Source organism: Vanellus vanellus (genome assembly GCF_965231255.1).
Source record: "Vanellus vanellus genome assembly, chromosome: 2".
Lineage (NCBI taxonomy): Eukaryota > Metazoa > Chordata > Aves > Charadriiformes > Charadriidae > Vanellus > Vanellus vanellus.
This window is the reverse complement of record NC_138906.1, coordinates 21,276,584-21,304,413: the sequence shown is the minus strand read 5'-3', so window position 1 is coordinate 21,304,413 and position 27,830 is coordinate 21,276,584. Positions and strand designations below refer to the sequence as shown.

The following is a 27,830-nucleotide window of genomic DNA, read 5'->3' as shown; positions in this document are numbered from 1 at the left end:
CTTGATCAGGCTTATTAGCTATGTGTAGATGCTGGTCATTGTGAATTCAGCTCGATTCAGAGAGACCAGAAGATCTCAGACTGAACTTCAGTGTAATGAATTCCAGGAAGTTTTACTACCTCAAGCACAGCTCAGCTTGTACATGTGAGGTCGGATTGTTTACAGCACTGCAAGTGAATTAATATGCTGTTGTCTGTTTCACTGGAATATGTATATTATAAGCCTGTCATTGCATCTGGAAGAATCAGTTTGGACTTGGTACAAATTACTCTGATGTTTTTTCCACTTGGCATTTCTGTGTTATTTTTTTTTGATGGGGTGGTTTATGAAGTTGAATGCAGAACTGACCCAGAACTGAGTCGGCACATTTGTGCGACTCTACAGCTAGTCTAATAAAGCCACCTGGATTTTAGTCCTGGGGAATGTGTTGAGGGGGCTGACTCCCTGTGGAGCTAGTCACATAAGATTTGAGATAGTATTCATCTGGATCTCAGCTGAATCTAGTGTAACTGGAGTCTCTGCACTTGCACATGTGTTTCTTGGAACTCTGTGCGGAGACAAAAAGACTGTGATTGCAGAGTCAGTTTAAAACTTCAGGATTCAGAGCTGTAGAAATGCAGTTATGCTGTTTACCTCCAAAGCCAGTTCAGGTACATTGTGCTCTCATAGTGGCAGGTTCCTGCTAGTAATCCTGCCAGAGCTGAGCTGTTCCTGCATCTGATGCACAGATGATCCGCTGTCTGAACATTCAAGGTTTCTTTTTTTTTAAAAATCTTTAATATAACAATGGCTGTAGTTCTCCTCTCCAAGTTCCCGTTTTTTAAAAATCTTGCATCACATGCATCTACAAGTTTGTTATTCTAGAATTGCTCTTAAGAGTTGTGTGATGTATCCATAGTTTTAACACCCCACCTCCAACATTTATGTAGTATAAAATAACCATAGCTGTAGTATTATTTGCCTTTTGCCAAAAAAGAAGGAGGGAAAGAAGGAGGAAATGGGAATGTAGGCTTTCGATATGCAGATAGGTTTGTGATCGGAGCTCTGGCTCCAACAGGCTGCCTCCAGGGGAATGGGGTCTGCGTGCCTGTGTTTAGGATCAGTTTTGGTGTGGTTATTACACCTGTATCTGTAAACTAGAACACACATTGATAAATACGGTCACAATAGAGGTGAACTAAACTTAATTTTAGATAAAAAACCTTGCTGGTTGTTTTTTTTTTTTTTCAATTTGAACTACTGGCCATCAAATCATTCAAGACTAATATCCTATGCATTCTCTTTTGAGATATCTCTTGAAATAATTCTTAAACAATTTTTGAAAGGAATGTTTTTTCAATGGTTAGCCATAATTTTCCTTAAAGGACATTTTATATCAGAATATTACTGCAACTCCTATAGAATACTGTAACAAGTAGGAGAAAAATTGCATTAGTTCTGAGCATACAACAGAAAAATTGACCTATGTGCTTTTGTTATTTGTGTGCCTTTTACACCCAGCAGAATAGTAAACTTCTAAATAACAGAAGGAAGAGTGACTGTAAAATAAAAATTGCTAATAGATTTTTTTTTTTATAAATACGAGAAACCGCTGCTTATTAACAATAGTCTCCTGCTTCTCCCTTATCCCCTTCCCCAAAAAAAACCCTAAACCACAACACCGTCTGAATGGCTATGCAGTCTGGAAGGCAGTGAATGTTTGTTTGTAGCTGAATAACTGGAATAAAAAGTCTGACTAAGATGCTTAGGCACAGCATGTTGTATTGGGTTTGTGTGGCAAAGTTTTGGTAGCAGGAGGGCTACAGGGGTGGCTTCTGTGAGAAGCTGCTAGAAGCTTCCCCTATCTCTGACAGAGCCAATGCCAGCTGGCTCCAAGACGGACCCGCTGCTGGTCAAGGCCGAGCCAATCGGCGACAGTGGTAGCGCCTCTGGGATAACATATTTAAAAAGGAGGGGGGGAAACAACTGTGCAATTGCAGCCAGAAGAGAGGAGTGAGAGTATGTGAGAACAACAACTCTGTAGACGCCAAGGTCAGTGAAGGAGGGGGAGGAGGTGCTCCAGGCGCAGGAGCAGAGATTGCCCTGCAGCCTGTAGTGAAGACCATGGTGGGGCAGGCTGTCCCCCTGCAGCCTGTGGAGGTTAACAGTGGAGCAGATATCCACCTGCAGCCCATGGAGGACCCCATGCTGGGGCAGGTGGATGCCTGAAGAAGGCTGTGAACCCGTGGGAAGCCTGTGCTGGAGCAGGCTCCTGGCAGGACCTGTCGCCCCATGGAGAAAGGAGCCCACACTGGAGCAGGTTTGCTGGCAGGACTTGTGACCCCGTGGGGGACCCACACTGGAACAATCTGTTCCTGAAGGGCTGCAGGCTGTGGAAAGGACCCACGTTGGAGCAGTTTGTGAAGAACTGCAGCCTGTGGGAAGGAGGAGTTTGTGGAAGACTGTCTCCTGTGGGAGAGACCCCGTGATGGAGCAGGGGAAGAGTGTGAGGAGTCCTCCATCTGAGGAAGAAGGAGCAGCAGAGACAACATATGATGAACTGACCACAACCCCCATTCCCCATCCCCCTGCGCCACTGGAGGGGGAGGAGGTAGAGAAATTGGGAGTAAAATTAAGCCTGGGAAGAAGGGAGGGGTAGGGGGGGAAGGTGTTTTAAGATTTATTTTTTATTTTCTTGTTATCCTACTCTGATTTGATTGGTAATAAATTAAATTAATTTTCCCCAAGTTGAGTCTGTTTTGCCTGTGACGGTAACTGCTAAATGATCTCTCCCTGTCATCATCTCGCCCTATGAGTCTTTTCATTACATTTTTCACTCCCCCTGTCCAGCTGAGGAGGTGGAGTGATAGAGCAGCTTTGGTGGGCACCTGGTGTCCAGCCAGAGTCAACCCACCACAGTCCTTTTTGGTGCCCAACAGCGGGGCATGAGGAATTCGAGACAAGGATAATAGTTAGGAGAGGTAATGGGCAAAACATGGACTGAATAGAGCTAGAGAGAGAAAAGTGGAATGATTATAGGCAACTTCTGTTGTTCTAATTGTGGTGAGGGTGAAACTCCTTTTATTCTGAAATGCTATGGATTGAGTAATGTGTATTTCTTGTCTGTTACATAGATGGGTGTTTGCTTTGCATTTCATGAGTACAAGAATTTTTTTTTTTCCTGTTCAGATATTTTTTCTGTATACATAGTGATTACAGAGACATAACCTTATTGCACTGCAACTCAGAAGGTGACAGAATTTTTTAGGCTTACATAGTGTCTGGTCATCAAGTTTAGTAGTACAAAGGGCAGAAGGTGCTGTAGAAGTGCAGTATAGTTTCTGTGCATCTTCCACTTCAACCGATGAACTGAACCTTATGCGCTGTGTTGTGTGCTGTGCATATCAAAGTGGGAGTATTACTGCTATTTCTGATTGTGTGGCCTTCATCTTTTTTTTTTTTTTTTTTTTGTTTTGCATGCTGCATTTTTGTCTGCTTGTGTGAATACTTGCTACTTGGTTTCTAAAAGCACAGCTGAGTTAATAAACTTATTTGAAGCACTTCATTACAGCAGAAAAGGTCTCTACTCATTTTTTTCAGCTTTGATTAGCTGCAGTTTACCTAAATGTACACCTTGTTTGTGCAGTAATTTATAATTACATTATGCTAAATATGGATATGTAGGCTTCAAAGCATAGCATTCAATCACTCAAGTACTACTTGATCAAAAATTTTTCAACACAGGTATCAATATAACAGGTTCTTTAGTAAATACTCTAAAGGTTTTGTGGCAAAATTACTAACCAATGTGAGACTAGAGCAGAATGTTTTCTGTTACAGGGATTGCTTAATTCTTACGAAGAAATGTTTTCTGTCTGTTTCATTGCTGGACTATTAAATTGCTGGCAGCAGAAGTCTCTAAAGTAAGCAAGGAGCTCCTCAACTGCAAGGAACCTTACTTAAAATTCATGCTAGCATTTTATATCTAGGAATTTTTAGTGTACAGCTGTGGTATATTGCAGGAGGACACTGAAGTGAACCATCCCATACTGTGTTTTCTTCAGCTAGATTGAATTGGGTCAACAGGGTATTTTCAGTCTGATAACAAAAGCTTGGGTCTTTAGTTGGAAATCCAGCCAAACATGACAGGTATTTGTCACAGCCTTCTGATGCTTTCCATTAAGATCAATGTGTGAATCTTAAACTTTGTGTATGTTTATAATTTGGATTCCTGCAACATCTAGCAGGGCTTACTAGTCTTAAATATGTAGTGGGAGATTTATGGCTTTGGACTTCTGAAATCGGAGTAGCCAGATCTTGATACGTGCTGTGTGTCATCACTATGTTACATTGTACTGTACGTTATCTCTCTTCTAGTTACCTTACATGTATTGAGTAAAAGTATGACTAAATGTCACCTGTAGTATGTACTGACTAGATGGTCTTGGAAGAATGCTGATTTGCATGTTGAGTGCCTCTAATCTTCTTGTCATAGCCTGTAAATTTATTATCTGTAGTAGATGTTTTTGACAGAGCTAACTGAATCTGCATATATTTTTATCTGATGCCTTGATAAAGAGAACTAGGTAGAGTGTCTTTGATTTATCTGGGTGTAAAACCCAAAATGCTTCAGGTAGTCAGTCTGTTTTTTCTTTTACCTGTCAATTGTCTGCTTAAAAAAAAGTTCTCTTCTCCTGGGACAGATGACTGAATAGAGATGGGGCAGAGATTTAGCAAATTTGTCAGCATTAAGAAATGATTATTTGAAGATGGAGATGACTTAATTTCTTAAGTTGTCAAGTTGCAGAACATAGCACTTTCGAAGAGAAGTACTGACAGTATGCGTTCGTTTGCTCTATTAGTGGTGTCAGCCAGTTGGGGATTCTTGAATGTGGCAGAAGATCTTTTGATTCCTGTTGGTTCTTCATTGTGGCTTATAAATACTGGAGTGTGGTGTGAATCATAGGTTGGAAACATTGCAGCTTTAGTTTGCTTTTCTTCAGATACCTTGGTTGAAAAATTGTATAGTTAGCTACTTGGTGACTTCTGCTTCAAATACTTGCATGCTTGCAAGCTATCACTTACAGAACCATTTATATCAAAATATTGGAGATATTTTGTGGGTTTATAAGTAAGGTTTTAAAATACTGTAGGTTGAGACTGTTGATAAGGTACATTGCTATCCAGGTGTAGTTTAGAAACATAAATAAGAAAATGTGGATTTCGTTTTGTAGGTAGCAGTCCCTGCGTTGGCTGGGTCATGTATTCCTACAGAAGCCTTTGGAAAATGGGTTGTGCAATTCGTTCTTTTTGCTGTACTGAACAAGTAAAAAATGAAGCTTTGACTCTGGCAAGTAGTATAAAGCACGGGGTGTAAAAAATCAGAAATAAACTTTAATGGGAATTTTCAAAGTACCTAGTTGGTTTTAAGGAAAAAACACCAAAGAAAAGATTAGTAAAATATCAGAGTAAAAGGATTTGCTATGAATAGCCTAAGTTTGGTGTGAGTAGAAGTTTAGTAATTCCAGCAGAATCTGGGGATGCTTGTGAGTTCTATTGGACTTTCTGGAGGCTTCAAGGGGTGAGAGGATAATCTTTTCTGATTAGTCTTTGTATGTTGGCGGTATAGTTTTTGCTTCATAGAAGATAGTTTGAAGGGGTGAATGGAAAAAATAGATTTCACTGGATTCTGAGGACTGGGGTAGGTTATTGCCAGCAGATGTAGACATGGTCAGTCTGGTACGCATCCTGTTGCTGGGTCTGTTTTTGTACTAACTGCCTGTGAATTCTCATCTATTGATAGAATTTCTGCCAAGGTCTAAATTTCCAGTATACTCATTTGTACCACGCTGCAAACGTCTTTGGGTTTTTCTTCTGTTTGTCTAATCTTGCAAAAACTGTTTCTTTGTAGGCAATAAGGCATTTGTTCTTCTGTAGATACCCTCTGATTAGCTGAATTGGAGTTAGGTTTTCTGTTAAGTATAATCTAGTTGTCTGTGGTGTAATTAGTATGCTTTACTGTAAGTATCTTTAGAATTCGGCTTCTCTTAAAAGAGGGAGCTATGTTTACATTGGTTGTTCAGTACCATATTTCCTGAATCTAAACCAAACTAATCACTAAAATGACCCAAATTTTTTTCCAAGTTTATTGGAGGGGGGAAACAGTTTTTCTTATTTTCAGTGTTTTCATTCCAGTGTATGTGCTTTTTTTTTTTTTTTAACTTTTTTTTTTTTCCTAACTTTTTTTTTTTTTCCTATCAAAGAAATGGACCAAAACGCTACGGGAAAGAGGGATGTAGAAAGAAAAGTATAAAAGGAAGATGAGAAAATGTAGGACTGTTTCCACTGGAGAAGATGGAATACTTTCACACCCTTTGGGGGAGAAGGAAAATAAATAGCAAAAACGTTCTAAGTGTAGGAGATAATTTTTCATTAAAAGAGAATAAAGAACTTCAACCAGTTACATATAGGTAGGATGATGTATGTGCAGCATTGGCATAACTGAAACTCTAGACATGATTTGTGATCAACGTTGTATCCGAAGTTGTTTTCTAAATACCCCTTTTTTTTTTTCCCCAAAAAATTTTTACATTTTTTACAATGATGGGTATGTGCCTGCGAGCATTAAATTGTTTTACATAACTGCAATAACTACTCATATGGATGTCTTTACCCTTCTAAACCATTTTTTTAACCTGTATTAAGATACTTTTTATTATCTGAAATAGTGTGTAAGACTAACTAGCATATTCAAAGTCTATAGGATTGCGAAAGATCATCTTAGGTATAAAGAGTATTAGAGGTGACACTTACATGTTTCCTTCTGCTAACACCCAAGGGCAAGACAAATTTTGGTGGAATATTGAAGGTAGGTCAAGCTGTGCCACAGAACTTGGGACATCACTACCTGGACACAATCAGATATGCTGCAGGCTTCCGCAACTACTGATGGATGGGAGACAACATTGCTGAGAGCATCAGGGGCTGCCAGTTGACCCTTCTGATCAGCTGCTTTGCTTACCTTTGTAAATCAGCCCATGTGCTTTCGAGGAGTATGTTGACTTAGCGCATTTTGGTATATACAGAAATACCCAGTAGCACGACACGCTGTGAAATAGATGTATTTGGAAGCAAATTCAGAAGAAAAGCAATAAAAGGACTACTACTTGACAACTGACTCTCTCCTCCTAGGTTAATTTTAAGAAAGTCTTAAGAATTTGATGGAGTGTGTGCAGGGTTTGTTTTCACTAAAATATGAACAAAACCAAATGGATTTAACCAGTCTGTTGTTTGATTAATGATTAACAGGAGCAGCAGAATGAAATGTTTTGTATGTCAAGTCTTAACTCCTGTTGATGAAAGGATTGAAAGAGATTGAGTGTCAGGTTTCAAGAACTGTGATGCTGATTTTGTGTAACTTGCTGTTTTGTTAATTGTAACTCTAAGGAGCATGTATTGCAATCTTTCCAAAAATTGAAAGTTTTTCCTTTCCATTTAATACTGTTTGTTTGCTGTGGTCAAGCAATATGAAACAAGAATTCTGTGATCAAAATGTACTTGGATTAAAAAAACCCAGACTGTTCTGGAAGCATAGGTGTCATGCTGGATATAGTACAGCTTGGGAGGGAAAATAAGCTTGTAAACCAAACAGTTTGTATCTATGGCTGCTGCCTGTTAAAAAACTTGAAATATATGAATGTCAGGGAAATATCAAAACAAAATTGGCCTAATAAATATGTCTGGGTCTGGGCCAAAGAAATATGTCTATATAACTACTGGAATTAAATTAGTCTGTTTCAGGTGTGGTGTGTGGGTTTTTTTGTTTTCTTTGGTTTGTTTTCTTTTTTGGGGGGGATGTGGGTGTGGTGATGTTTTGCTGTGTGGTTGTGTAGTGTTTTTTTCTTTTTTGAGGCCCTCTGTTGGAATTCCTTACTCACTTATAGCAAGCATAGATTATGATACTTCCTGAGCAGGGTGGTTGTATCCTTGCCATACTCCCTATCTGTGTTCCTGTTACTTTTTTTTTTTTTTTTAATCTGGCATTGTTGTTCATGTGTCCTTATGGAAAGATGGCTCAAAGAAGTGATCTGGCTAAAAAGGAAAAAAAATAAAAGTATTTTACTTTTAGCTTGCTGATTAGGATTTCCCTGTGGTCAAATGAATGTTCTTCCCAGTGCAAAGGAGGCAGCAGAAAGTACACAGCACGGGATGGACAGTGATCTTCTTTTGGCAGCAGTGTGCAATTACGTTAGTTAAAAGTGAGCCTGAAATAAAGTCTGGTGGAACTGCAGCCTGATTTCTCAGCTAACTTTTAGGAACTGTGGTCTATTTAATCTGTTGTAGATCTTCTTGTGTTATTTAGGTTAACAGGTCATATTGAGACACACAGTTTATTGCTTCATTGCAATGCTGAGAATTCAGTCCTGCAAGACTTTACTTGGTTGACAGTCATTATTCAGGTGAATGGTTCCACTGGCCTGCCTTGGACCAGAATTCAGTAAATTACTTGCACAAGAATTCTTTAATCTTCGTTTTCTTATAACAAGAGACAGCATATAATGGATGTCTGCAGATGATGCTTTATGAAACTTGCTCCAAATTTACAGAACCCTGAGGGAAGAACAATGCTATATTCCTACTATTATTTTTTTCTCCTCTTCTACTTGTATAGTCTTGTTCCTATCTCTCTTTATGTTCCCTGTCTACTAGGTGTCTCTTCCTCGCTCTTTCCCTTCATTTCAACATGAATAAGGTAGTCTATTAGATTAAATCACCTTCTCTATGCCTTTCCTGTGTTTCCAATTGAAAAATTGGTAGAATTAGTTTAATCAAAAAGAGTCCAGTATTAGATTTGTCTAATGTTATCTACTGCTGGTTAAGGTAGCGTTTAGTCCTGGTTAAAATGGAAAGGCATATTTATTGAAAATTGGGGGAAAAACTTTGTGTCACAATGCAGTGGAGCCAAATTGGACTCTAACTAACTCAGTATAGGAAGATGGGTTTATTTATCTCTTTTTTTACCTCTCTTAATTTGGTCTTCCAATCATGGAACTCTTTTCTGCTGGGGTATCTTTAGTGGACACCTCCATTCTTATTTTTATTTTTTATTTATTTTAACATTCTTTATTTTTTCTTGGTTATTTCTACTTTTTTAATAATGACAGAAAAAAAAATCGTTCTTTCCCCTTCTGGATGGGCCTCCCATGCTTTTGACTGCTTTAGGTCTCTGCTGGGTGACTTTAAAGATTGGACCCCTCACTAGGCAGTGGGTTTTTCATGAGACCCAGGCAGTCTCAATTTGCCCGGATGCTAAGGTTACAGATCAGTCCTCTTTCACTTAATTAGCTTGGTGTTTATGTAGCTCAGAAGTGAGTTGTGACAGTCACACTGTCAGACTGGTCCAGCTGCACAGCCGTGAGATTGGTTTCACTTTAGTCTTCTACAGGAAACTTCATAGTCCAAAGCAATTCCTGCTGAGACTTCACCTGAATTCTGCTTGGACAGAAGCTAGATCCATGAACTTAGTCTGTTCCACCAAAATGCTGCAAAAATGAGATGTCTGTTATGCTCTGTAAGGACAGGAGGGGAAGGGAAGGGACAATGTCACTTGCCACAACTTCAGTCTTCCTTCAGCCAGTATTTGTGTCTTTTTCACTCCTCTTCCTCAAATCTAATCTGCTGTACCTACAGCACCACATGCACCGGTGCCCCTTCCTGCTCGAGGACTAGTGCCCTTCAGCACACCAAAGGATGTCATTATTCTCTTGGGTCACAGTCAGCCTCTTTAGTGTTCATGTTTGCACTGTCTAGCTTGATGTTTATTTGACCTGTTTATCAGTCATAGGAGCTTGCCCTATTTATGCTGTAGTATCTTATGGGTGTCCTGTGCACCCCTGCTACCCCTCCCTCCCAGCTTGTTTAGTAATTCCCCACAATGTTTTTGAATGCTTAGACAATAAATCTCTGTCAGAAATCCTTTGCCAGAGCTAAGACTTAAAACACACAACTAGAGAAGAGGGTGCTGGCATGGTGTGTGCGCTCAAATGTTAGAGATCATCTGACCATCCATCCAGAACCCTTTATTCCTTATACTGTGGTGCAGAGATCAAAACTTTATTCCATCATACAAGTTGTATGTGATGTGGTGTTTAGTAGAGATTCAGCTGTTGCTGGTCACTTAAAGTCCATAAGTACTGGGTGGGTTGAAGAAGGATGGAGCCAGGCTCTTTTCATTGGTTCCAAGTGACAGGACGAGGGGCAATGGGCACAAGTTAGAACACAGGAAGTTCCGTTCAAATACACGGAAACAGTTCTTTACGGTGAGGGTGACAGAGCACTGGAACAGGCTGCCCAGGGAGGTTGTGGAGTCCCCTTCCCTGGAGATTTTCAAGACCCGCCTGGATGCAGTCCTGAGTAATGTGCTCTGGGGCAATCCTGCTTTAGCAGGAGAGTTGGACTAGATGATCTCTAGAGGTCCCTTCCAACTCTGATGATTCTGTGATTCTGTGATTCTGTAAACGGGAAGTGGGAGACACATGGTCAAAAACATTAAAATAAGAAATTAAATAATAAGAAATATTATACAAAAATAAGTAATAAGAAATTAAAAGTGAGACACACCCAACTGTCTCCTTTCCTTCCCCTACAGCATCCTTTGTAACAACATGCATTTAAGCATTTTGAAAATACCGAAGATTTTTTTCAGTCACTTTGCAAATTCTCAGCTGAAACTATAACTTTTTTTTTAAATGCTATATTGCCGTAAGATTTTAAAACTCATAATAAAGTATTAGCTCAAAAAAAAAAAAAAAAGGAAAAATTATCTACTAGTTGCTTGTCTCAAGGGATGAGGCATAATACCTGGCGAAGCTACTGGTATTATTATGTGGTGCATATTGAAACTTGGGACAGCAGAAATGGGTGACAGAACCTGAGAGCATGAAGGCTGTGAAGGAGTTAGGCTCATAACCTAGGGGGTGAAGTGGAAGTCATCAGAGTGCAAGTATCTGCACAATTGTTCAGCTCCATGAGAGCCGAGGGCATGCATACCGCTCCTTGCCAGCGAGAGGGTACTCTGCAGAATGCCCTGCACTCAAGTTTTCTTCCGCTGTCAAAGCTTCCCCCCTGCACTTCAGTTTTCTGTCTTGTATCTTTTCTGACTGGTTACAGTCAGGGCTGCAGAGGAGTGATGAGGGAAGACGTAATGGACCTGAGTCCTATTAGAGGTATGAGACAAAAAGAAATTAATTGAAACCAAGCTCTGGAGAGACTGAATGGAGCATGCTTAACTCTTCTGCATAAAGGACTGGTTTAGTTCCTTGCTGCTCAGTGTCCTGTGATAATTTTAGTTTTTTTTATTTTGTGATAAAGTTTGCTCAAGAAGTTTGCTTTAATTATTAATGCTGCAGTGCTATGTTCCAAGCCTTCCGTTTTGCTGATGCAACTGACTGGATTATGCTTAAATTGCATCAGTGATATGATCTGAATTAAAAATGTTAAAAAGTTCATTTCACTCCATTTCACTGATCTGGTTTAGGGGGCAGCCCTACAGATAGTTTGGTCAGCACCTGAGGGAGTGGTGGAGGGAGAGATTAATAAGTGAGAGGTGGAGGGAAGAAGAGAACCTCCAAAACTGGTTTTGCCACTAGTGAAAATCTTTGTCAAAGTTCCACAGGCTTGCAGAGGTGGGGCAGGACAGAGTATATTAACAGCTTCGCTTGTCTCAGTGTTAGGTATATCATGTCTGCTCACTCGCCTTTAAGATGCCAGCTCACAGCTTTGGGGTGGGAACCAGCTTTATTGCACTGTCACCATCAATACATACCAGGCTTCTTGCTTTGAGAATCTGGTTCAGTATATGGGAAATTCGCTGAAATTAACTTACTGCTACTGAGTTCTCTCAGCACCTAGTATTTAATGTTTGGAGAGCTGGAGTGTTAAGATACAGCTCAAATGCATATTGCGTATGTAGGAGTTTGTTTAAAATGAACTAATCAGTTAATTTCAGTGGCAAGGAAGTCTTTATAATCTTGACTTAAAAAAAAAAAGGTGTAATGCTCCCAGTTTGCGGGCAGCTTATAGAATGGTTCAGAAGTTTTCAACCACTTTTATCTTTAAATTTCAGCATAAACTTAATGCTGTCTTTCAATAAATTGTTGGTCGTTTTAGTGGATGAATGTGAGCGAAGGATGAGTGAAGCAAAAGACAAAAAGGAGCAATTCTAAAGATTCTTCTTCATGTGTGCAGCTGTCTATACCAATATAGCGAGCAAAAATAATTTAAGAACTTTTCTATTCTACCCTTTGTGAAAACCTCTTTGCTGCTAATGTAAATTTTCTTACAGGTTAAAAGGGATAGATGGCCCTCAAGATGTGCTTCAGCCATATGAATTTTGGGAATGGAATTTCTCATTCCTCAAATAAGTTTGGACAGTCTGATTCTGAGGCATATCTAGTATTATAAGGCTCCTTTATCTGCTGACTTGCTAGGTAGCTGGGAACGGAGAATAGTACTGTTCAGAGAACACAGAGAAGATCTGTCCTGATGCCAGATGTCCCTCTCCATTTGAAGGATGTGGTGTTAAGTTTGCATCTGATGATCAGACTGTTATTCAGTTTCTTAAAAAGTTTGTTAGATTGGTATGCTTTGAGTTGTCCCTAGTTTGGGAATATATAAAGGTTTTAATAAGGTGATTCCTAGGTGTAGGATCTCCTATAAAGGTGTTCCTTTGCATGTCATTTGGAGCAGTTGAAGTGGAATCTGTGTCAAATCTGTTCCATTTCTGTCATCTCTGAAGTGATTTGGAATTGGTTCACACTGCTGTAGGACACTTAGAGATAAACTTGATATTAGGAACTCAATAGAGGCAGCAATAGCAGAAAGGTTTTACTGCTGTGATCCTGGTGTATGTCAGAAGAATGTGATGTTGAACTGCATGTTTCCAGGCATGCAGTCTCGGATAATTTCAGAGATGAGTCAACTTCTGACCTCCTTTCTCTGAGACAGAAAGCGAGATTGTTTTTGGTCTCTCAGGGTAAGTGAGAGTCAACAGGGACTGTGAAGTCAGCCACAGTATGTGCACCTGTGATGATTATATCCATGGCATGTCTTTGTGATTGACCGTCTTGGTGAATACAGAGATCCTAGGAGAAGGAAATAGAGTAGGGAATCTTTGGACTGTGCCCAAGTTTCTTATCAAGCGAGTCTACCCAGTGCTGTAGTTTTTTGGAGGCTTGTCTCTGGAATTCCAGGGTGTAGAATCCAGGCATAAAAACTTGGAGATAGAACTGTGAGTAGCTTTAATATGTATCATAGTTTCAAGATCGGGAGGAGAAAGCTTCATTTGTGACAAACTAACATCAATATTCAAGTAAAGGTTAAGGGAAAATACACCCATTCGCTTTTAAAGAGTGGTTGCTTCCTTAATGTCAGCTAACAGTTTTGGTGTGTGTGGTTTCTTTTTCAATGCTCCTATGATCATTCCATTTTTTTATTTCATTTTTGCTTTTTTTCCTAGAGATGTGAATTATGCCCTCATAAGGATGGTGCTTTAAAGAGAACAGATAATGGGGGTAAGTTTTATTCTTATTTTATGTGAACTCTCTTATTTTGTATGAGGGAAATAAGTCTGTGAAAAAAAAATATTATAGGGATCCTAAACGTAAATGAAAACACTGGCTGGTTTAGAAAGAGAGAACTATTTTACAGTAAGTTTTATTTGTCCGTTAGGCTGAATATAGTTTGAAGATATCAATCATTATTCTTAGTTTTATTTTTAGAAAAAAATTACAGTGAAGGATAAACTACATCTTAAAATTTATCCTTTTTACCCATTACAATAATGTTATGTGTATTTAGTTGGAGTTTGGACGTTTACAGAAAGCTGTTGAAAGTGCACCATTCATGGAGGAAAGTGGAATTTTTCTGTTTGTAGCCCAGACTGAATGCACCAATGCATTTTCAAAGAATAGTTCTTTCATGCCTGATTTACAAGTAGGTTCTGTAACAAAGAAGTTAGAGCTGAAAAGTTGCAGTAGTGATTACCTGTGCCTTGCATCTTTCTAATTTCATCGTTCAGGCTATCATCAGTTGTTTGAAGTAGAACAAAAGCAATTTTATTTTCAGTAATTTTACTTTTCAGTTAAGTATCTTCTAACTGACAGTACTCTTTGAAATTAACGGTGTGTGTTTCAGACAGTGTCTGCTTATAGCAGCGATAATGCCTGATGTTTATAGTTAATACCAAGGAATGGTATGCAGAGAGGCTCTTGCTTATGCTTATTGCTGTAACACCCAAGGTCAGCTAACTTTGTTGTGTACCAGTTTGGAGGGGTAGAAGTAGAAAAGCATAGATGGATCGCACCTGTGAGGAGGAGTGGGCAGGACCCAAAGCTGACCAACAGGGTATTCCATCCCGTCTGTGTCATGCTTAGTATAAAGCTGAGGGATCAAAGAGTCAGCTCTCTTTCTTCAGTCACTGGCATCCGAGGAGGACTGTGTCCGTTCTTCTGCCTATGATCCCGAGTCCAGTCTGGGATTTGCCCAGTGCCTGCTGGCGATGTGATCTTCGTCCTGGGAGCTCATTATTGGTTTTGTATATATTTGTATATATTTTATTATTTTCTTATGAATATTATTATTTTTTTCTTTTTATTGTTAATATTTCATTAAAGCTGGTTTAGTTGTTTTTTCAACCCATAAGTCTCTTCCTTCTGGGAAGGAAGAGAGGAGCTAATAGAGAGCATCTGTCGTTTGTTTCGTGGCCAGCCCAGCCTAAACTGTGACATCAGTTCTGCTCCTGCTGAGTAGAACTGCCAGAGAAAGTCTCTGCTGAATATCCTGTCTTGATTATGTTTATGTTAATAGCTGGGTGATATGAGTGAAAAATTTCAATTAACTTTTCAATCACTTCTGGAATTCCTTCTCTCTTTACTAGATGCTTCTAAATTTCTGTACATCATCTACCTGTAAATAGCCCGGTCATTTTGATACTGAGCCCTTTCTCTTGTGAGAGGAGAAAGTATGATCAGGAGTTTGGATTTCAGTTGGACGTTCTATCTAAATTGTATTCTGAAGATCTTATGCTGCATACATAATAATCTAACTGATTTATATCTTAATTTAGCTTAGTGTTGATGCAGCTTTGCTATTTCTTTTGCAGTTGAGTTGCAGGAACACAGAGCTTGCTTGTGTTTGGGCTGATCTGCCCTTTCCCTTGTCTACGCTTTGACTGCAGTGTACAGTCAGTCCTGCTCTAGCATTCACCATGCTAGTGTCTGCTTATCTCAAACACATTAGTAGTGAACTTTGTGTCATTTGTGAGTATTGGGAGATTGTATCGAGTCTGTTTGTCAGTGAAACTACTATCTTAAGTGCCAGCCCAGTACTTTAGCCATAAAACTGTTCTTCTCAGATAGGTTGATACATGGCAATGTTGAATTTGTTTCTTCAGAAATGGCAGCTGGTCACTTGCTTTTTCAGGAAATAAGTAATAAGAAAGCCTTAAACTTCTTGAAATACACATAAAATTTGTGAAGTGTGAAGTAGCTGATGTGTTTTCTGTTCTTATACTTAAAGTGGTGTTTGGGAATACCTTGCTATTCTGTGTGGTAATTTTGAAACTTTTTCTTTGTGTACGGTCTCAAGAACATATTTTGACAGTGCATCAAAGACCTGAGCATCCTGTTGGTTATCTCTCATAGCTGTATTAATTGTAATTATGAATTCTTGTCTGACAGTGAGTTACTGTGTAATTATTTAAGTGTAAATAGCAGATCTTACACTGTATGAACAGTATTGTCCCTACCACAATTTTCATGACCAACTATTTTCATCAGTGAATGCTTCATAGCCTTTTCAGCTAAATGAAATCAGTTCCCTGATCCCGCTGATCATGCTAGTGCTGATGTAGGGGCATGACCAGGACCATTTTTTTAAGGAGCAGCCTGTACATTAGCTGTCTTAAGTCAGTTGCGCAGCTGTACCTGAAAGCAGCCTAACCTTACAGCTCTTATGTAATGGTGTTATCTTGCCTTTAAGAACTTTGGGGCACTATAAGAGAGACATGACAAAGTAGTCTGGGAATCAAACGTGTTGTTTTTAAGTATTATTGACTGACTAGAAAATAGCAATGGTGGTGTATATTGTGGTTCTGTTGCTGTGTTGTGGTTTTTTTTATACTCTGCCCCCCAAGTGGCGTGAGGTTCCTTTGTGTGCATTCTTCCTCCTTCTGCCTCACATTTTACTGGCCTGTTACTGCTTATCTGGCTTTCTGCAGATCAGCACTTCTTTAGATTTGCTTTTTAGTTTTTATATTTCTGGTTGGAGACATCTACTGTACCTTAGTCGTGCTTGTCAGTACGGTTGCTGAGGGGTATTGTTGGGTTCTCCAGAACGGCAAATAAGGAATTACTGTTTTCGTGATACTATAAATACGGATTCTTGAACCAGTACTGTTATGGGTCTTATACAGAACTTGAAAGTGCCAGCCTGAGATAGTAAGAGGAGAGGAGCATGTCCTGGAGGCCCAACAACATTTGGCCTGCTCTTTATCAATATGAGCTAGATTCTTGGGAAAGTTCTTGTATGTCTTCTTGGAATACTTTCCCAGCCTACAAGTAGTTACACTTTGGAACTTCTTGAACAGAGATGGTATTTTTGTGTTTAATGGAAGAAGAGTCCATCACACTATTAATGTGTCTGCTTCTGTATAAAGGTTTAGTGTCCATAATGTTTTGTGGCAAGGCATTTTGCAGTTGATCTCTACAATGTGTCACGATGTACCACTGGTTTGTTTTGAACCTGTTACCTCATGGTTTTATTTGATGCTACTTGGCACTTGCTAAGTGCTAGCAAGTGACAAAGAGCAGGTATCCTATTCACCTTTTCAATACCTCTTCTGGCTTTATAGACCTCTGTCATGTTCTTCTTTTGTCTTCTTTTCAGGGTGAAGGAGCCCAGACTGATTGGGCATTCCTTGTACAGAAAACTGACCATCCCCTTTACTCTTCCCCGTATGTCTTCCAAATGGTAGTTAATCCTTACGAGAGCTGAATGTGAAATTTTAGAGAAGCAAATCTGCTGTACATGATGCCATGGAATCTCTAGACTGCAAAATGATTACAGCATGGTTTAGTGTTCCCTAACATAGACGACTAATATAATTATTGGTTGCCATTATTTGGTACAAATTTTTCTCATTAGTTTTAGAGTATCTTCACTAGCTTAAACATTCACACTACCTCAAAACTAGGACAGATCCTGAAATTAGAATGAAAGTATGGATTTTAGCAAGGCTTTTGCCTGAAGAATGCTTTTAAAATTGAGTGCATTGTTTTCTGCATTTGCTCTGAAAAGAGAAGGTGTGGGTAATTTACATTTTTGAGGCATTGGTTGTGGTTTGGGCCAGACTGGCCACTGAAACAAAAGACAGATACTCTCCTGCACCTCTCTCTCCAAGGAGAGGAGGGAGAGAGAGAGAAAGAGACTTAAGAGGTTAAAAAAGAAGCTAAACTACTTTAATGAAAATATTAATAAAATAATAATAATAAAAAAATAATTAAATATATATAATATATACAAAACCATATTAAGTTCCCAGGATGATGATCATGTCACTGGCAAGCACGGGGAAAGTCCCAGACTGGATTTAGTGATGGATGGGAACTGGATTCCAGATCGGGGTTCAGGAACACAGATCTGGGATCAAAGGCAGAAGAACGGACAGAGTCCTCCTTGGACGCTGGCCATTGAAGAAAGAAAGCTGATACCTCAGCTTTTATACTGAGCATGAGGCAGATGGGATGGAATACCCTATTGGTCAGTTTTGGGTCACCTGTCCTGTCCGCTTCTCCCCGCAGGTGCGACCCCTCTATGCTTTTTTGCTTCTGACCCTCCAATGGGGCACATAACAAAGTTAGCTGGCCTTGGGTGTTACAGCAGTAAGTATAAGCAAGAGCCTCTCTACATACCATTCCTTGGCATAAATTATAAATAATCAGGTCTTATCACTCTGGGAGCAGACTACAGTCTTAAAAATATGCCGTTAATTTCAGAGAGTTCAGTTAGTTAAAAGAGGCTTAGCTGAAAAGTAAAATTACTGAACAAAAAATTGATTCTGTTTTACCTCAAACCAGGACAGGCATTAACTATTTTTACAGCCATAGTTAACTCTTCGCTATTTGGGTTATTGGAGATGAAGTGGGATAGGGGAAGTTCAGTTATCCTAGATAATAGAGACTGTACTAGCCAAGTGGTTTCTAGACAGTGTTGTGGAAACATTTGTCTTGGTGTTGGAAACTCATGCAGATGGTTCTGTACTGAGTTGCTAGTGTGTCTGGATCTAGAAGGAGTAAAGAGTTCATGTGAAGTGCCAAGTGGAAATGGCATTTTTTGTTGCTTGTAACTTGTTTGGTACGCTGGAGAGTACACAGATGCCTGCCTGTTGTTGGCTTGGTGATAGTGGCTGCTGTCGCTGTAATCAGAACCTGTAGTGAGCCCAAAGAGATAATTCTGTCTGGGTTTGATCAGAATGCGTCCTAGTCTGATTCAGTACCCCTCCTGTGCTTGCCGTTGTCAGAGATGTGAACCAACCCTGAGCAGAAGAAGCTAAGGTCTGGTTGCACATGTTTTTTCAGTCTCTTCACACTGTGTGAAAATAGTCATTCTGCTCCTGCACTTGCACAGATCTTGGAAACAATACAGTTGCATTTCACAGAGTGTAGCCTGGACTAATCCATGGTGTGGCTTATCTGTCAGCGGGTTATCCATGCTAAGGATTGTTAAGAGTTGACTGTATTGAGCTGCACGTTTGATTGAATTAATTTGTTAAGAGTAGCGGGACATTGCATAGTTATGATCAGGGTGATTGTATTGTAAGAAATTTTAGGAATAAGCTTTGAATACGTTTTAATATTTTGTCGCCTAATTCTGTGACTGTCTTACAGCTGTAGTTTTGTCAACAAAAGATAGTCTTCCCTATATGTGGTCTTTGCAGAATTTGTTTTTGCATAAACATCAGAACTTTTTCAGTGTTCAGAGACTGCAGTTCTGTAAATTCTATTAGGTTATTTACTGGTGTTTTATTTATTTAGTTAATTATTGATTGATACTAAAAGTAGAAAAGTAGGATTGAGTTGAAAATGGAACTTTTCACGTTGAATATATTTATTGACAGAATTCCTTGCTAAATTTGATATTCATGTTCATTTAGGGGCACCACTATGGTTTTAAACACATGACTGAGTATAAAAGTTTTTTAAAACGAGAAAGACTGATATGTATATGAGTTGCTTATTGATTTGCTGTCTTATGTGTAAGAAGGCTATTGAACAAGAGATTAAACTTTTCTTTAGCTTTGTACTCTAGGATTAGTAGTTGGACAAAATATAAACACATTTTTTTGCAAAACAAAAAAGCATCAAGTGAGTATTTGTTCGAAGATACCTGAGACCTGTAGGCTGTTTGGTGGTTTTGGGCCTTTTCAATTCAGTAGCGTCTCCTTAACTATTGCAGTAATTTCCTCTGGGGTTTTGACACTCAGTGAGGAGGAAATAAAAACATGACCATTTGAACTGATTATAGTTTTTTGAATCCCAATTCTTTTATCTTTTCATAATACTGAATATGCAGTCTGTTTTTTAAGCAAATTGTTCAATTGTATCTAATATTGTGCATCTCCTATTTTAATAGTTTTCTTACAGTAATCTTTGTCCACAATGTTCTCTAAGCCTAAAAGGCTTGATTTTGCTGTACAATTTGTTACTTTGAAATCTGATTCCACTGGATGATGATCAGGAATGCTGTGTAACAGCATTCTTTGTGTGACTTTTCACCAAGACTTCTTTCATGCAGCTGCTTGGGAAAAGGCCAGCTAACAATGTGGTGGTTTTATGTCATCGTCCAGGCCCTCTTCCCATCCCCTGGGTTAGCACTGGGATCTCCCAAGTCTATAAAAATATTGTATGCTAGGTTTTCCTATTGCTGTTGTTATTATTAGAGTCAGCAGCTCTCACCATCAGGTTTACTCTTCTGATGAGTTTTCTTGGTGTTAATGTCTAAGAATGTGGATGGTATCATGTCACATGTACACATTCAGGCGTATGCATTTTCCAAGAAGTGCTTACCTACAAATGTTCTGGTCCTTTTGTGCTGATTTGCAGGAGTTTGTATGTGGTTGGTATTTTTTTTTTTTTCTACTGGTAAAGACAGTAAAAATGGATAAACAATTTAAAGTATTTAACTGATATTAATATACATATTACCATGTGGCCTATATTGTATATTTATTATTTATATTGCTAGTAATCATTATGTATAACTAGGAAGAATTTTTTAGAGCCTCAGATAAATATTTATGACATTTCTTCCTTTTGTTGTATGAAAGGATTTCTTGAGGGAAGGGGAGGAGACTCATTAATACCATAGCATGCCAGATAAAATGATTAAAGCTATTAGCTTACTCAGTGGACCAGTGGAATGTTATCCGTGGCTGTTTCAAAAACAAACTATTTGTTGTGCTGCTGAATAAGGACCCAAAGTTAATTTTTCTTAGGTACTGATTTTTTAGTTTAGGAATAAGTTTTGATAAATGGAGAGTTTGGTGAAATTCTATAGTAGGACTCTGTAGAGTGAAGCCTTCTCTGCACAGGCAAGCAGAGTGTATGTGTATATATATATATATATATTTTTATAATAGATAATTGTCCCTTTGTTCTATGTAGCAGTGATAAAGTTGATTACCGACCAGTGGTGAGATCTCTAGCAGTTAGTGTGAGCACCTTCTTTTTACCCAACTTTGAAAAGAGTGGATCAAACAATATAGTGAATAATACTATATTAATTATAGCAAACTCTAATAAAACTATACTTAATAAGGTAAGGAAAAGACAGTGACTTAAGCTGACATATTTCTTTTCTGCCAGTTTTATTGTCTTTACAGGAAATGGAGATCAGGGTCAAAACAAAAGCGTATGGAATGCCTTAATGAAGAGACACTTAGCTAAAGATCTAAAATAGTGCTTAGTCTTACCCTCTGGCAAATAGTAACAGTAACGGTCTTAAGTGCATCTTTGCTGGATTCATCTTGCAGAGTGGGATAGAGCTGAGTCTTGGAGTCAGTCAGCAGATCTGATAGTTGTGGAAACTAAGGGTGCAATTTCATGTAATCTAGGACAGCAACGTAGGAGGCTATCTTGACCGCTGCTGAAAGGAGCGGGCTGTGGTTTACCCATGACTGGGTGTTTCTTCAGTGCTGGTTTTGTGTACGGCAGGCATGTGACCTCAGTATGGGTTGCATCAACTTATTTACTGACCTTATTGGAGGCCAAACTTTTGTTTTCTGACAAGTTTAGTAATGAGGTGAATAAAATTTTATCTGGCAAGATTCTAGTACAGAGAGAGGGCAGGGATGTACAGTTGAAAGTGAAGAGTGAGGCGAAACCTTGCCTTTAGTGAAAGCCCACAGTTGAAATGGATTGAGGTGTATCTTTAAATTACAACCTGGAGTAACTCTAATTAGAGGCAAACTTTTCAACACAGAAAGGTTTTTCCATGCTAGCAGAATACATTCACTCGGTTTAGGAGTGAGCTGTGGTTACAAATAAAGTAAAATTTCCTTAGTGAGATATAATAGGCTCTTCGGGAACTTAAACTGAACTCATAAACAAATTTTACTCTGGAATTGGTGCATGGTTAGGAGTTGGTGATGACATGACTCTCTTGTGGGACCAGACTGGCACTACGGCTGGATCTTGGTATGACTTCAGGCCTCTACAGTCTGTTTCTGCTTTGCAGCACAGCTTCAACATTGATTGTGGGACTTAGCCCTACTGTAGTGCCTACTCTGTGTCTGTTAGTTCACAAGCTATAGGTGAGCTTCTCTTGATTTGGATGGTAGGATGGATTATAAGTCTCTTGCTGTTATTTTATTATGAAGTAAAAGATTATAAAAGCCAGGCTTCAAAATCTGCACTGGAAGATGATTTAAAAGTTCTATGAATTTATTTACAGTGAAAGTGCTTGTGAATCAAGTTTTGAACACTTAAACAATAGTTACGAAGGCAAAAATTTAGACGGATAATGTACTGTATATTATTTATCTTCCTGGGCTTTCTTTGTGAATTTTAGATTACTTTGTTAGAGTTTGCTTCTAGTTATAGAGCTCTTTGTTGGCAACAGTCTTTTGTTTGCTGCCGATGAAATTGTTCTTCGTCGCATTGGAATAACAGATCAACTGTTTCCTTACAGTTAGTATTCTGGAGCCTGAGATTTGTTACTCTGAATGTTAATGAATAATGTATATTCAAATTTTACCTGCTGAGTACGTACTGCTAGGTTTTCACTGGGTTAAAAATTAGGCACCTGAAATAAAAATCTCAGCAAAAGATTGGTAAAATTTGGATAGATTCTGTGCTGGTAATTAACATTTTGCATGCGAGAACAAAACATAAAAATTGGCAAAACTCAGTAGTGTGTCTTTCTGAGGGATAAGTCCAAATAAAAAAGGACTCAAATGAAAAGCTGAAGGTTTCATAAGAGTTATTTTAACAGGTTTTTCAGCATGAATTTCCAATTTCTGATATTGAAGAAAACTGTTTTCATTATGGTTGTTATCAAAGTAGATCTTGGAGTTGGTTTATATGTGGTTTTGATGTTGTTTTAATGTTGGTTGAAGTTGTTTCCTCAGATCTCTTCAAAAGAAAGTGTCTTAGCTATACTTATGTGATGTTATTAGAAAGCTCAGTGTGGTGGTGTGTTTTTTTTTTTTTTTGTTTGTTTTGTTTTTCTTTTTTTTTAGGTAAGCAGCATTTCCCAAAGTTATTGGACTTGGAAGCACAGTTGAAGTAAATATTTTTAATTTTAGTTTGGCTGTCACCAATAAGTTGTTCCTAATAAGTAATAACCAAAAACTGATGACATTTTACAATCTGGATGGAGGCATTGATTGTTTTAGACTATTGGATCATTTAAAGCAAAAGAGGCAGTGAATCCCAAAGATTGGGAAATAGTGAGTCAAATAATAAGGAAAAAAAAAAAGAAAATCCTGAGGATAAGGAAAATTTTAAGAACATTTTGCAAGATGCCAGTACCTGCACTTACAAAAACATTTGTGACCTCCACCACCCTGCTTCTGGTTAAAGTTGTCCTGAAAAGGATATGAAAGCAAAAGTAAATTGAGCATAAGCAATTCGTTGGCAACAGTGAGAGTTTGTTGGCAATTACTGTAAATTTAAAAGAAGTGAGTAATGAATCTGTGGCCAGTTATTTGGATGCAAACCATGCACAACCAAAGTGAATGGAAGGTAATCATTGATTTAAATAGTAAAGGATGTCATCTATACAGATGGTTTTAAAACTCATTTGGAACAAATGTGATCTGAAAAATGGCATGAGTTTCTGGATAAGTTTGGAGAACAATTAAGAAAAGTCAGTGTGCTGTTGTTACTTCTCTGGCAGCAAAGGATGGGAGAGGCATTTCCTCACTGTGTTAAACAGTCAAGAGCCCTCTCAATTGCAGAAAACATTAAAAGTAAAGTCTGCTTGTATGCTAGTAGCTTGTTCTTCCGTCAATGAGACAGAGGAGAGCTATCACACTTACTTGGTTTGGATGTAGGTGTCTGTCCTTCCATGCTTACTCTTCAGAGCAACAGTGACTAGTCTTCTGATGCTTAGGAAAAAGATTATGTTTATTTGCTTCCTTTTCTGTTTTCTTCCACTACTATCTGTTCCTTATATGGTGAAACTGAATCTTCTTGACCTCTCTTAAGTTGACAAGTTTTGTGGAGGAGTCTGCAGACCTCCTTGAGTTCTCAAAAAATGGAGATTCCACAGCAACGTTAGGCAACCAGTCCTTAACCACACTTGTTACAGAAAAACGTCTTCCTTATTCTTTCTTCAGGGAGAGCTGCTCAACCTCTGCCTCTTTTGGTTCTTCCAGGTGAGCTGGGTGGTGTTCTTTACCACTGAAACTTTGGACAAAAGAACATTTAAGCAGTTGTGTACAGAGACCAGAGACGGGTCCTAGTGGGAGCTGGTGCTGGAGTTAGGCTTCTTTTATGATGTAGTCATTTGTGGCTGGTAACATAAGGGTGCTGCAGCTTCCCCTATGGTTAAATTTTTATTGGACAGTTTGTGATTTTTTGGCAAGGTCAGATTATCAGGGATCTAAAGATTCCAGAGGGAAACCAATGGAAAAGGTCCCTTGTCCTCAGTTCTCTGGGTGCTTATTGATCCCTTGTTCAAAAAGTGTATTAGTGCTGTGCTACTTCATTTGTTTCATTATATAGATACCTTTTTTGGTTTCATGAAAGATGAACGTGCTATTGCCCATGGCTATTCTGGATGCGGGATCTGTATTTTGGAAATCAGAATATATTAACCTTGTAGGTTTCTGGATATACTATTTAATTTTTCTTGATGGTGCTAGAGTAGTTTTCAGTTAAAGTTACTTCTGAGACTGTTTTCTTGTAGTGAAAGTTCTTTACTTACCTAGATTTCAGTTGGCTTAGTAAGTGATTTTTTTTTTTTAATGTCTCTGATATATTTTGTATATTTACAGAATAATTTTTCATTATAAGTAAGTGTAACTGGAGTACAGACTTAATTACATCTGAAGTAAAAGCTTTTGCCATCTATTTATGTGTAACTAACTGAAGAAGGGTTTTTTCAAAATTTCAGTGTCACTTTTCTACTGGCTTAATGACGTTATTAGAGGAATGGTGTTTCTATTTGAGTTAATTTTTTGAGAGGAGTTTTAAAGATAAATATTCACCATTAACACCATTTTAACATTTATTTATCTATCTTTAGTAAAGTGACTCTGGCTTAGGGCAGTTTCCAAGTCTTAGAAAAGTCCTTATAAACACTTATTCGCTGAAGATATTTCAAGTAGAGGAGAGAACAAAAAAGGCTGTGGTTTTTATAGCTTTTTTTCAGTCTGTTTGTTAATGATAATTTTAAAATGTTCTGTTTTTAAAAGCAGCTCAGGTTGGCAGTTTATACTTTCTTTTCCTTACTCTTTTATTAGTCGCATGCTTTTTCTGTGGGGAATAATGCTACAAACTATTTGTGAATAAAATGATGAAACAGCAGAGATACTGTATGTAGTTGCAGGTGAAATACTAGAATGATATGTGTTATGTTGACTGTGAATGTTGACTATAACAGTTCTGTGTGTGCTTTTCATTTTCTATACAAATTATTACTACCAATGTAGTAAATGGGGAGGTGAGACCCAAATGGGTTGGAAGCAACTAGGAAATATTTGTGCTTTAAGAAACTAATAAAAAGCACATATGCAGTTCCAGACACTAAATACCATTCCAAAGTCCCAACAATACTAGTGTAAGTAAGTACAACATTGTTTAGCTCAGTTTAAGAGTCGAAGTACAGTTGAGTGAAGAAATTAAGAACCTTTAGATTCAGTTAGAGTAGTTAAAAAGAGAAAATCCAAGATGGAAACAAAGCTTGAAATTGTCTGCAGTGAGGCAGTATGGTGGGTTGTGTGTGTGTTTTGTTGTTGTGTTTTGTTTTGTTTTGTTTTGTTTTGTTTTATTATAGGATGCATTTGCACAATGATAATTTACTTTATCTAATGTAAGAATCTGCTAGATTATCTGATTATGTAAGTCTGTCACTTTATTTCCTTGGTAGTTGCATACAAGCAAGCCTGGGTAGGAGGAAAGCACAATTATTTTTAAGGTGTACTGAAGGTCTTGTGATAGATAGAAGACTTCAGTTTTCTTTTTGGGGAAGGACAGAATTCATGCTAAATGATTAGCCACACCAAATTCACTTTCAGATGAGGTAGCTCTGTACTATGCCATATTACTCTTGTAATCCTATTATTAGTGTCAGTATATTAATATGTGGGGTTAGCTATGTAGCAGCTTCTGCTGAATTTACAGTTCTGGCAAACTGTGCTCCACTGAAACAAACCAACAACTCTCAGGATCTTAGCATTGAAAAAAGGCCTAAAATCAGTAGGTTTATTTCTGAGTTGGTGTTTCGCCCTGCCCCCATCCAACCAAATGTCAATTAGGAATCTTTACTTCTTAAAATGTTGTTAAAGCACAGTAAGGTAAGTAAGCATTTATCGATGACTCCAAGTTAATGATTTAGAACAGGACTGGATATAGGAATTGATATTCCTATGAAAAAATAGGTTGGCCACACCTTTAAAGAAGAAAAAGAAGAGATTTGGTAGAGGGGATGTGGGGTGTGTGTGTTGGGATTTCTTTCTATATGTGATGGGATTTTTTTCCATAGAAAGAAAAAGGGAGTCTAGTCAAATTACTTTGCTTAAATAAAAAGTATACACAGAAGTCTTACTTGATGGTAATGCTTGCATGAATACTAGTTTGTTCAGATGATATTTCCCTTTTGCAGGAATTTGTGCAGCTTTTATGTGATAACTATGTTAATCCAAGAAATTTAAAGAAATAACTCATTTTTCTATTTGTGTGTCACCATTTGTATAAATCATTAGCGTTTGGATTTCACAGAGTAGTATTTGTATAAATTCTCCACTGAATAAACTTAAAAATGTATTACAGCTCATCTAAACTTTGGATAATATAAAGCAAAATGTAAACATGACTTAAGTAACTTATGTCTGTAATATTCTAAGCAGTTAAAATAGTCCATGGATCAAAGTGTTGTAAAAGGTTCTTTGTACTATAATTGAAATGTCCTTTGAGCTTCTAGAAAATATTAAAATTAAATATAATTATAACTTTTTGTAGGTTGGGCTCATGTGGTTTGTGCTCTGTACATTCCCGAGGTGCAGTTTGCAAATGTTGCCACAATGGAACCTATCGTGTTGCAGTCTGTTCCTCATGATCGTTATAATAAGGTATAATTATATGTCTTTTTATCTATATCTAATGTATTTATGTTAAAACTTGTGAGCTTTACCAATCTAAAAATACAATTCTTAGAAAGCACTTTATATAAAATTCATAAATGTATGCAGTAATGTATGTTTTCTGCTATGACTTTATGATAAATCCAAGAATTAAGAAAGCGATATTATTAAATTAAGTTGTAAGGTTATCTGCCATGTCTCATTATTCTTTTACAGATTATGGACTGTTTTTTTAATTAAAAATATCATGATCTTTGAATAACAGTTTATTTTGAAAAGAATGTGAAATATTTCCCATAGGTTAAAATATTATTACAGCTTATTTGAAATGTTATTATTAATTACCACTAAGTCCTACTGTTTTAAGTATTGTTTATGAACATGTTATGTTCATATCATTTCTTTTAGGAAGAAAAGCTATGCTAATATATTAAGGCAAAAGCTTACAGACTTTTGCCTTTGTAAACAGTATTCACTTCAGTGGGATTATTTGCTTATAGAAGAACTGCTCCTAAATAAGTGTCAGAGAGATGGAATGTTTTATAAAGTGTGGTGAGACTTTATTAAAAAAGCCCCCCAAAACAAAGCAATGTAATAGTAACATTAATGTTCTATATTGATAGTTACATTTTTCTGTATGTTTCACTTGTGCTACCTCTTCCTCACTAGACTTAACTACATCCTCTTTTGTATTTTTCCTTCTGTAGAGACCAAACTGTCTAAATTTCTGATTAGTTTTATTGCATGTTTTTCTTGTGTCTTTTTACCTCTAGTTTCTTTCTTTTACTTTATGGCAGTTTGTGGACACTGGGGTAAAAGAGGAGTAGACTGTGTTATAAAAGAAAGAAAGAAAGAGAAAAAAAAAAAAAAGGCATGCATAATCTCTTGTGTTCTTCCTACAGGGAAACCAGTCTTGTTCACGTTGTCTCTGTGACCTCTCATTTTTTATTTTTTTTTTTCCCCTGCAGTTTATGTCTCTGATTTATAC

General features: G+C 37.8%; 1 protein-coding gene across 4 annotated transcripts in view; it reads left to right on the top strand.

Moving 5' to 3' along the window:
- The window catches only part of MLLT10 (MLLT10 histone lysine methyltransferase DOT1L cofactor), a 136,784-nt gene that overhangs the window by 8,162 nt on the left and 100,792 nt on the right, over positions 1 to 27,830 (top strand). For 3 of the 4 annotated variants that reach the window (XM_082499296.1, XM_082499295.1, XM_082499294.1), the window contains exons 4-5: positions 13,496 to 13,550; positions 26,721 to 26,830. In XM_082499296.1, coding sequence (XP_082355422.1) covers positions 13,496 to 13,550; positions 26,721 to 26,830 — 165 coding nt within the window. Of the gene's footprint in view, positions 1 to 6,404; positions 6,450 to 13,495; positions 13,551 to 26,720; positions 26,831 to 27,830 lie in introns of those variants that run through there. The other variant, XM_082499297.1, reaches the window with a different exon arrangement.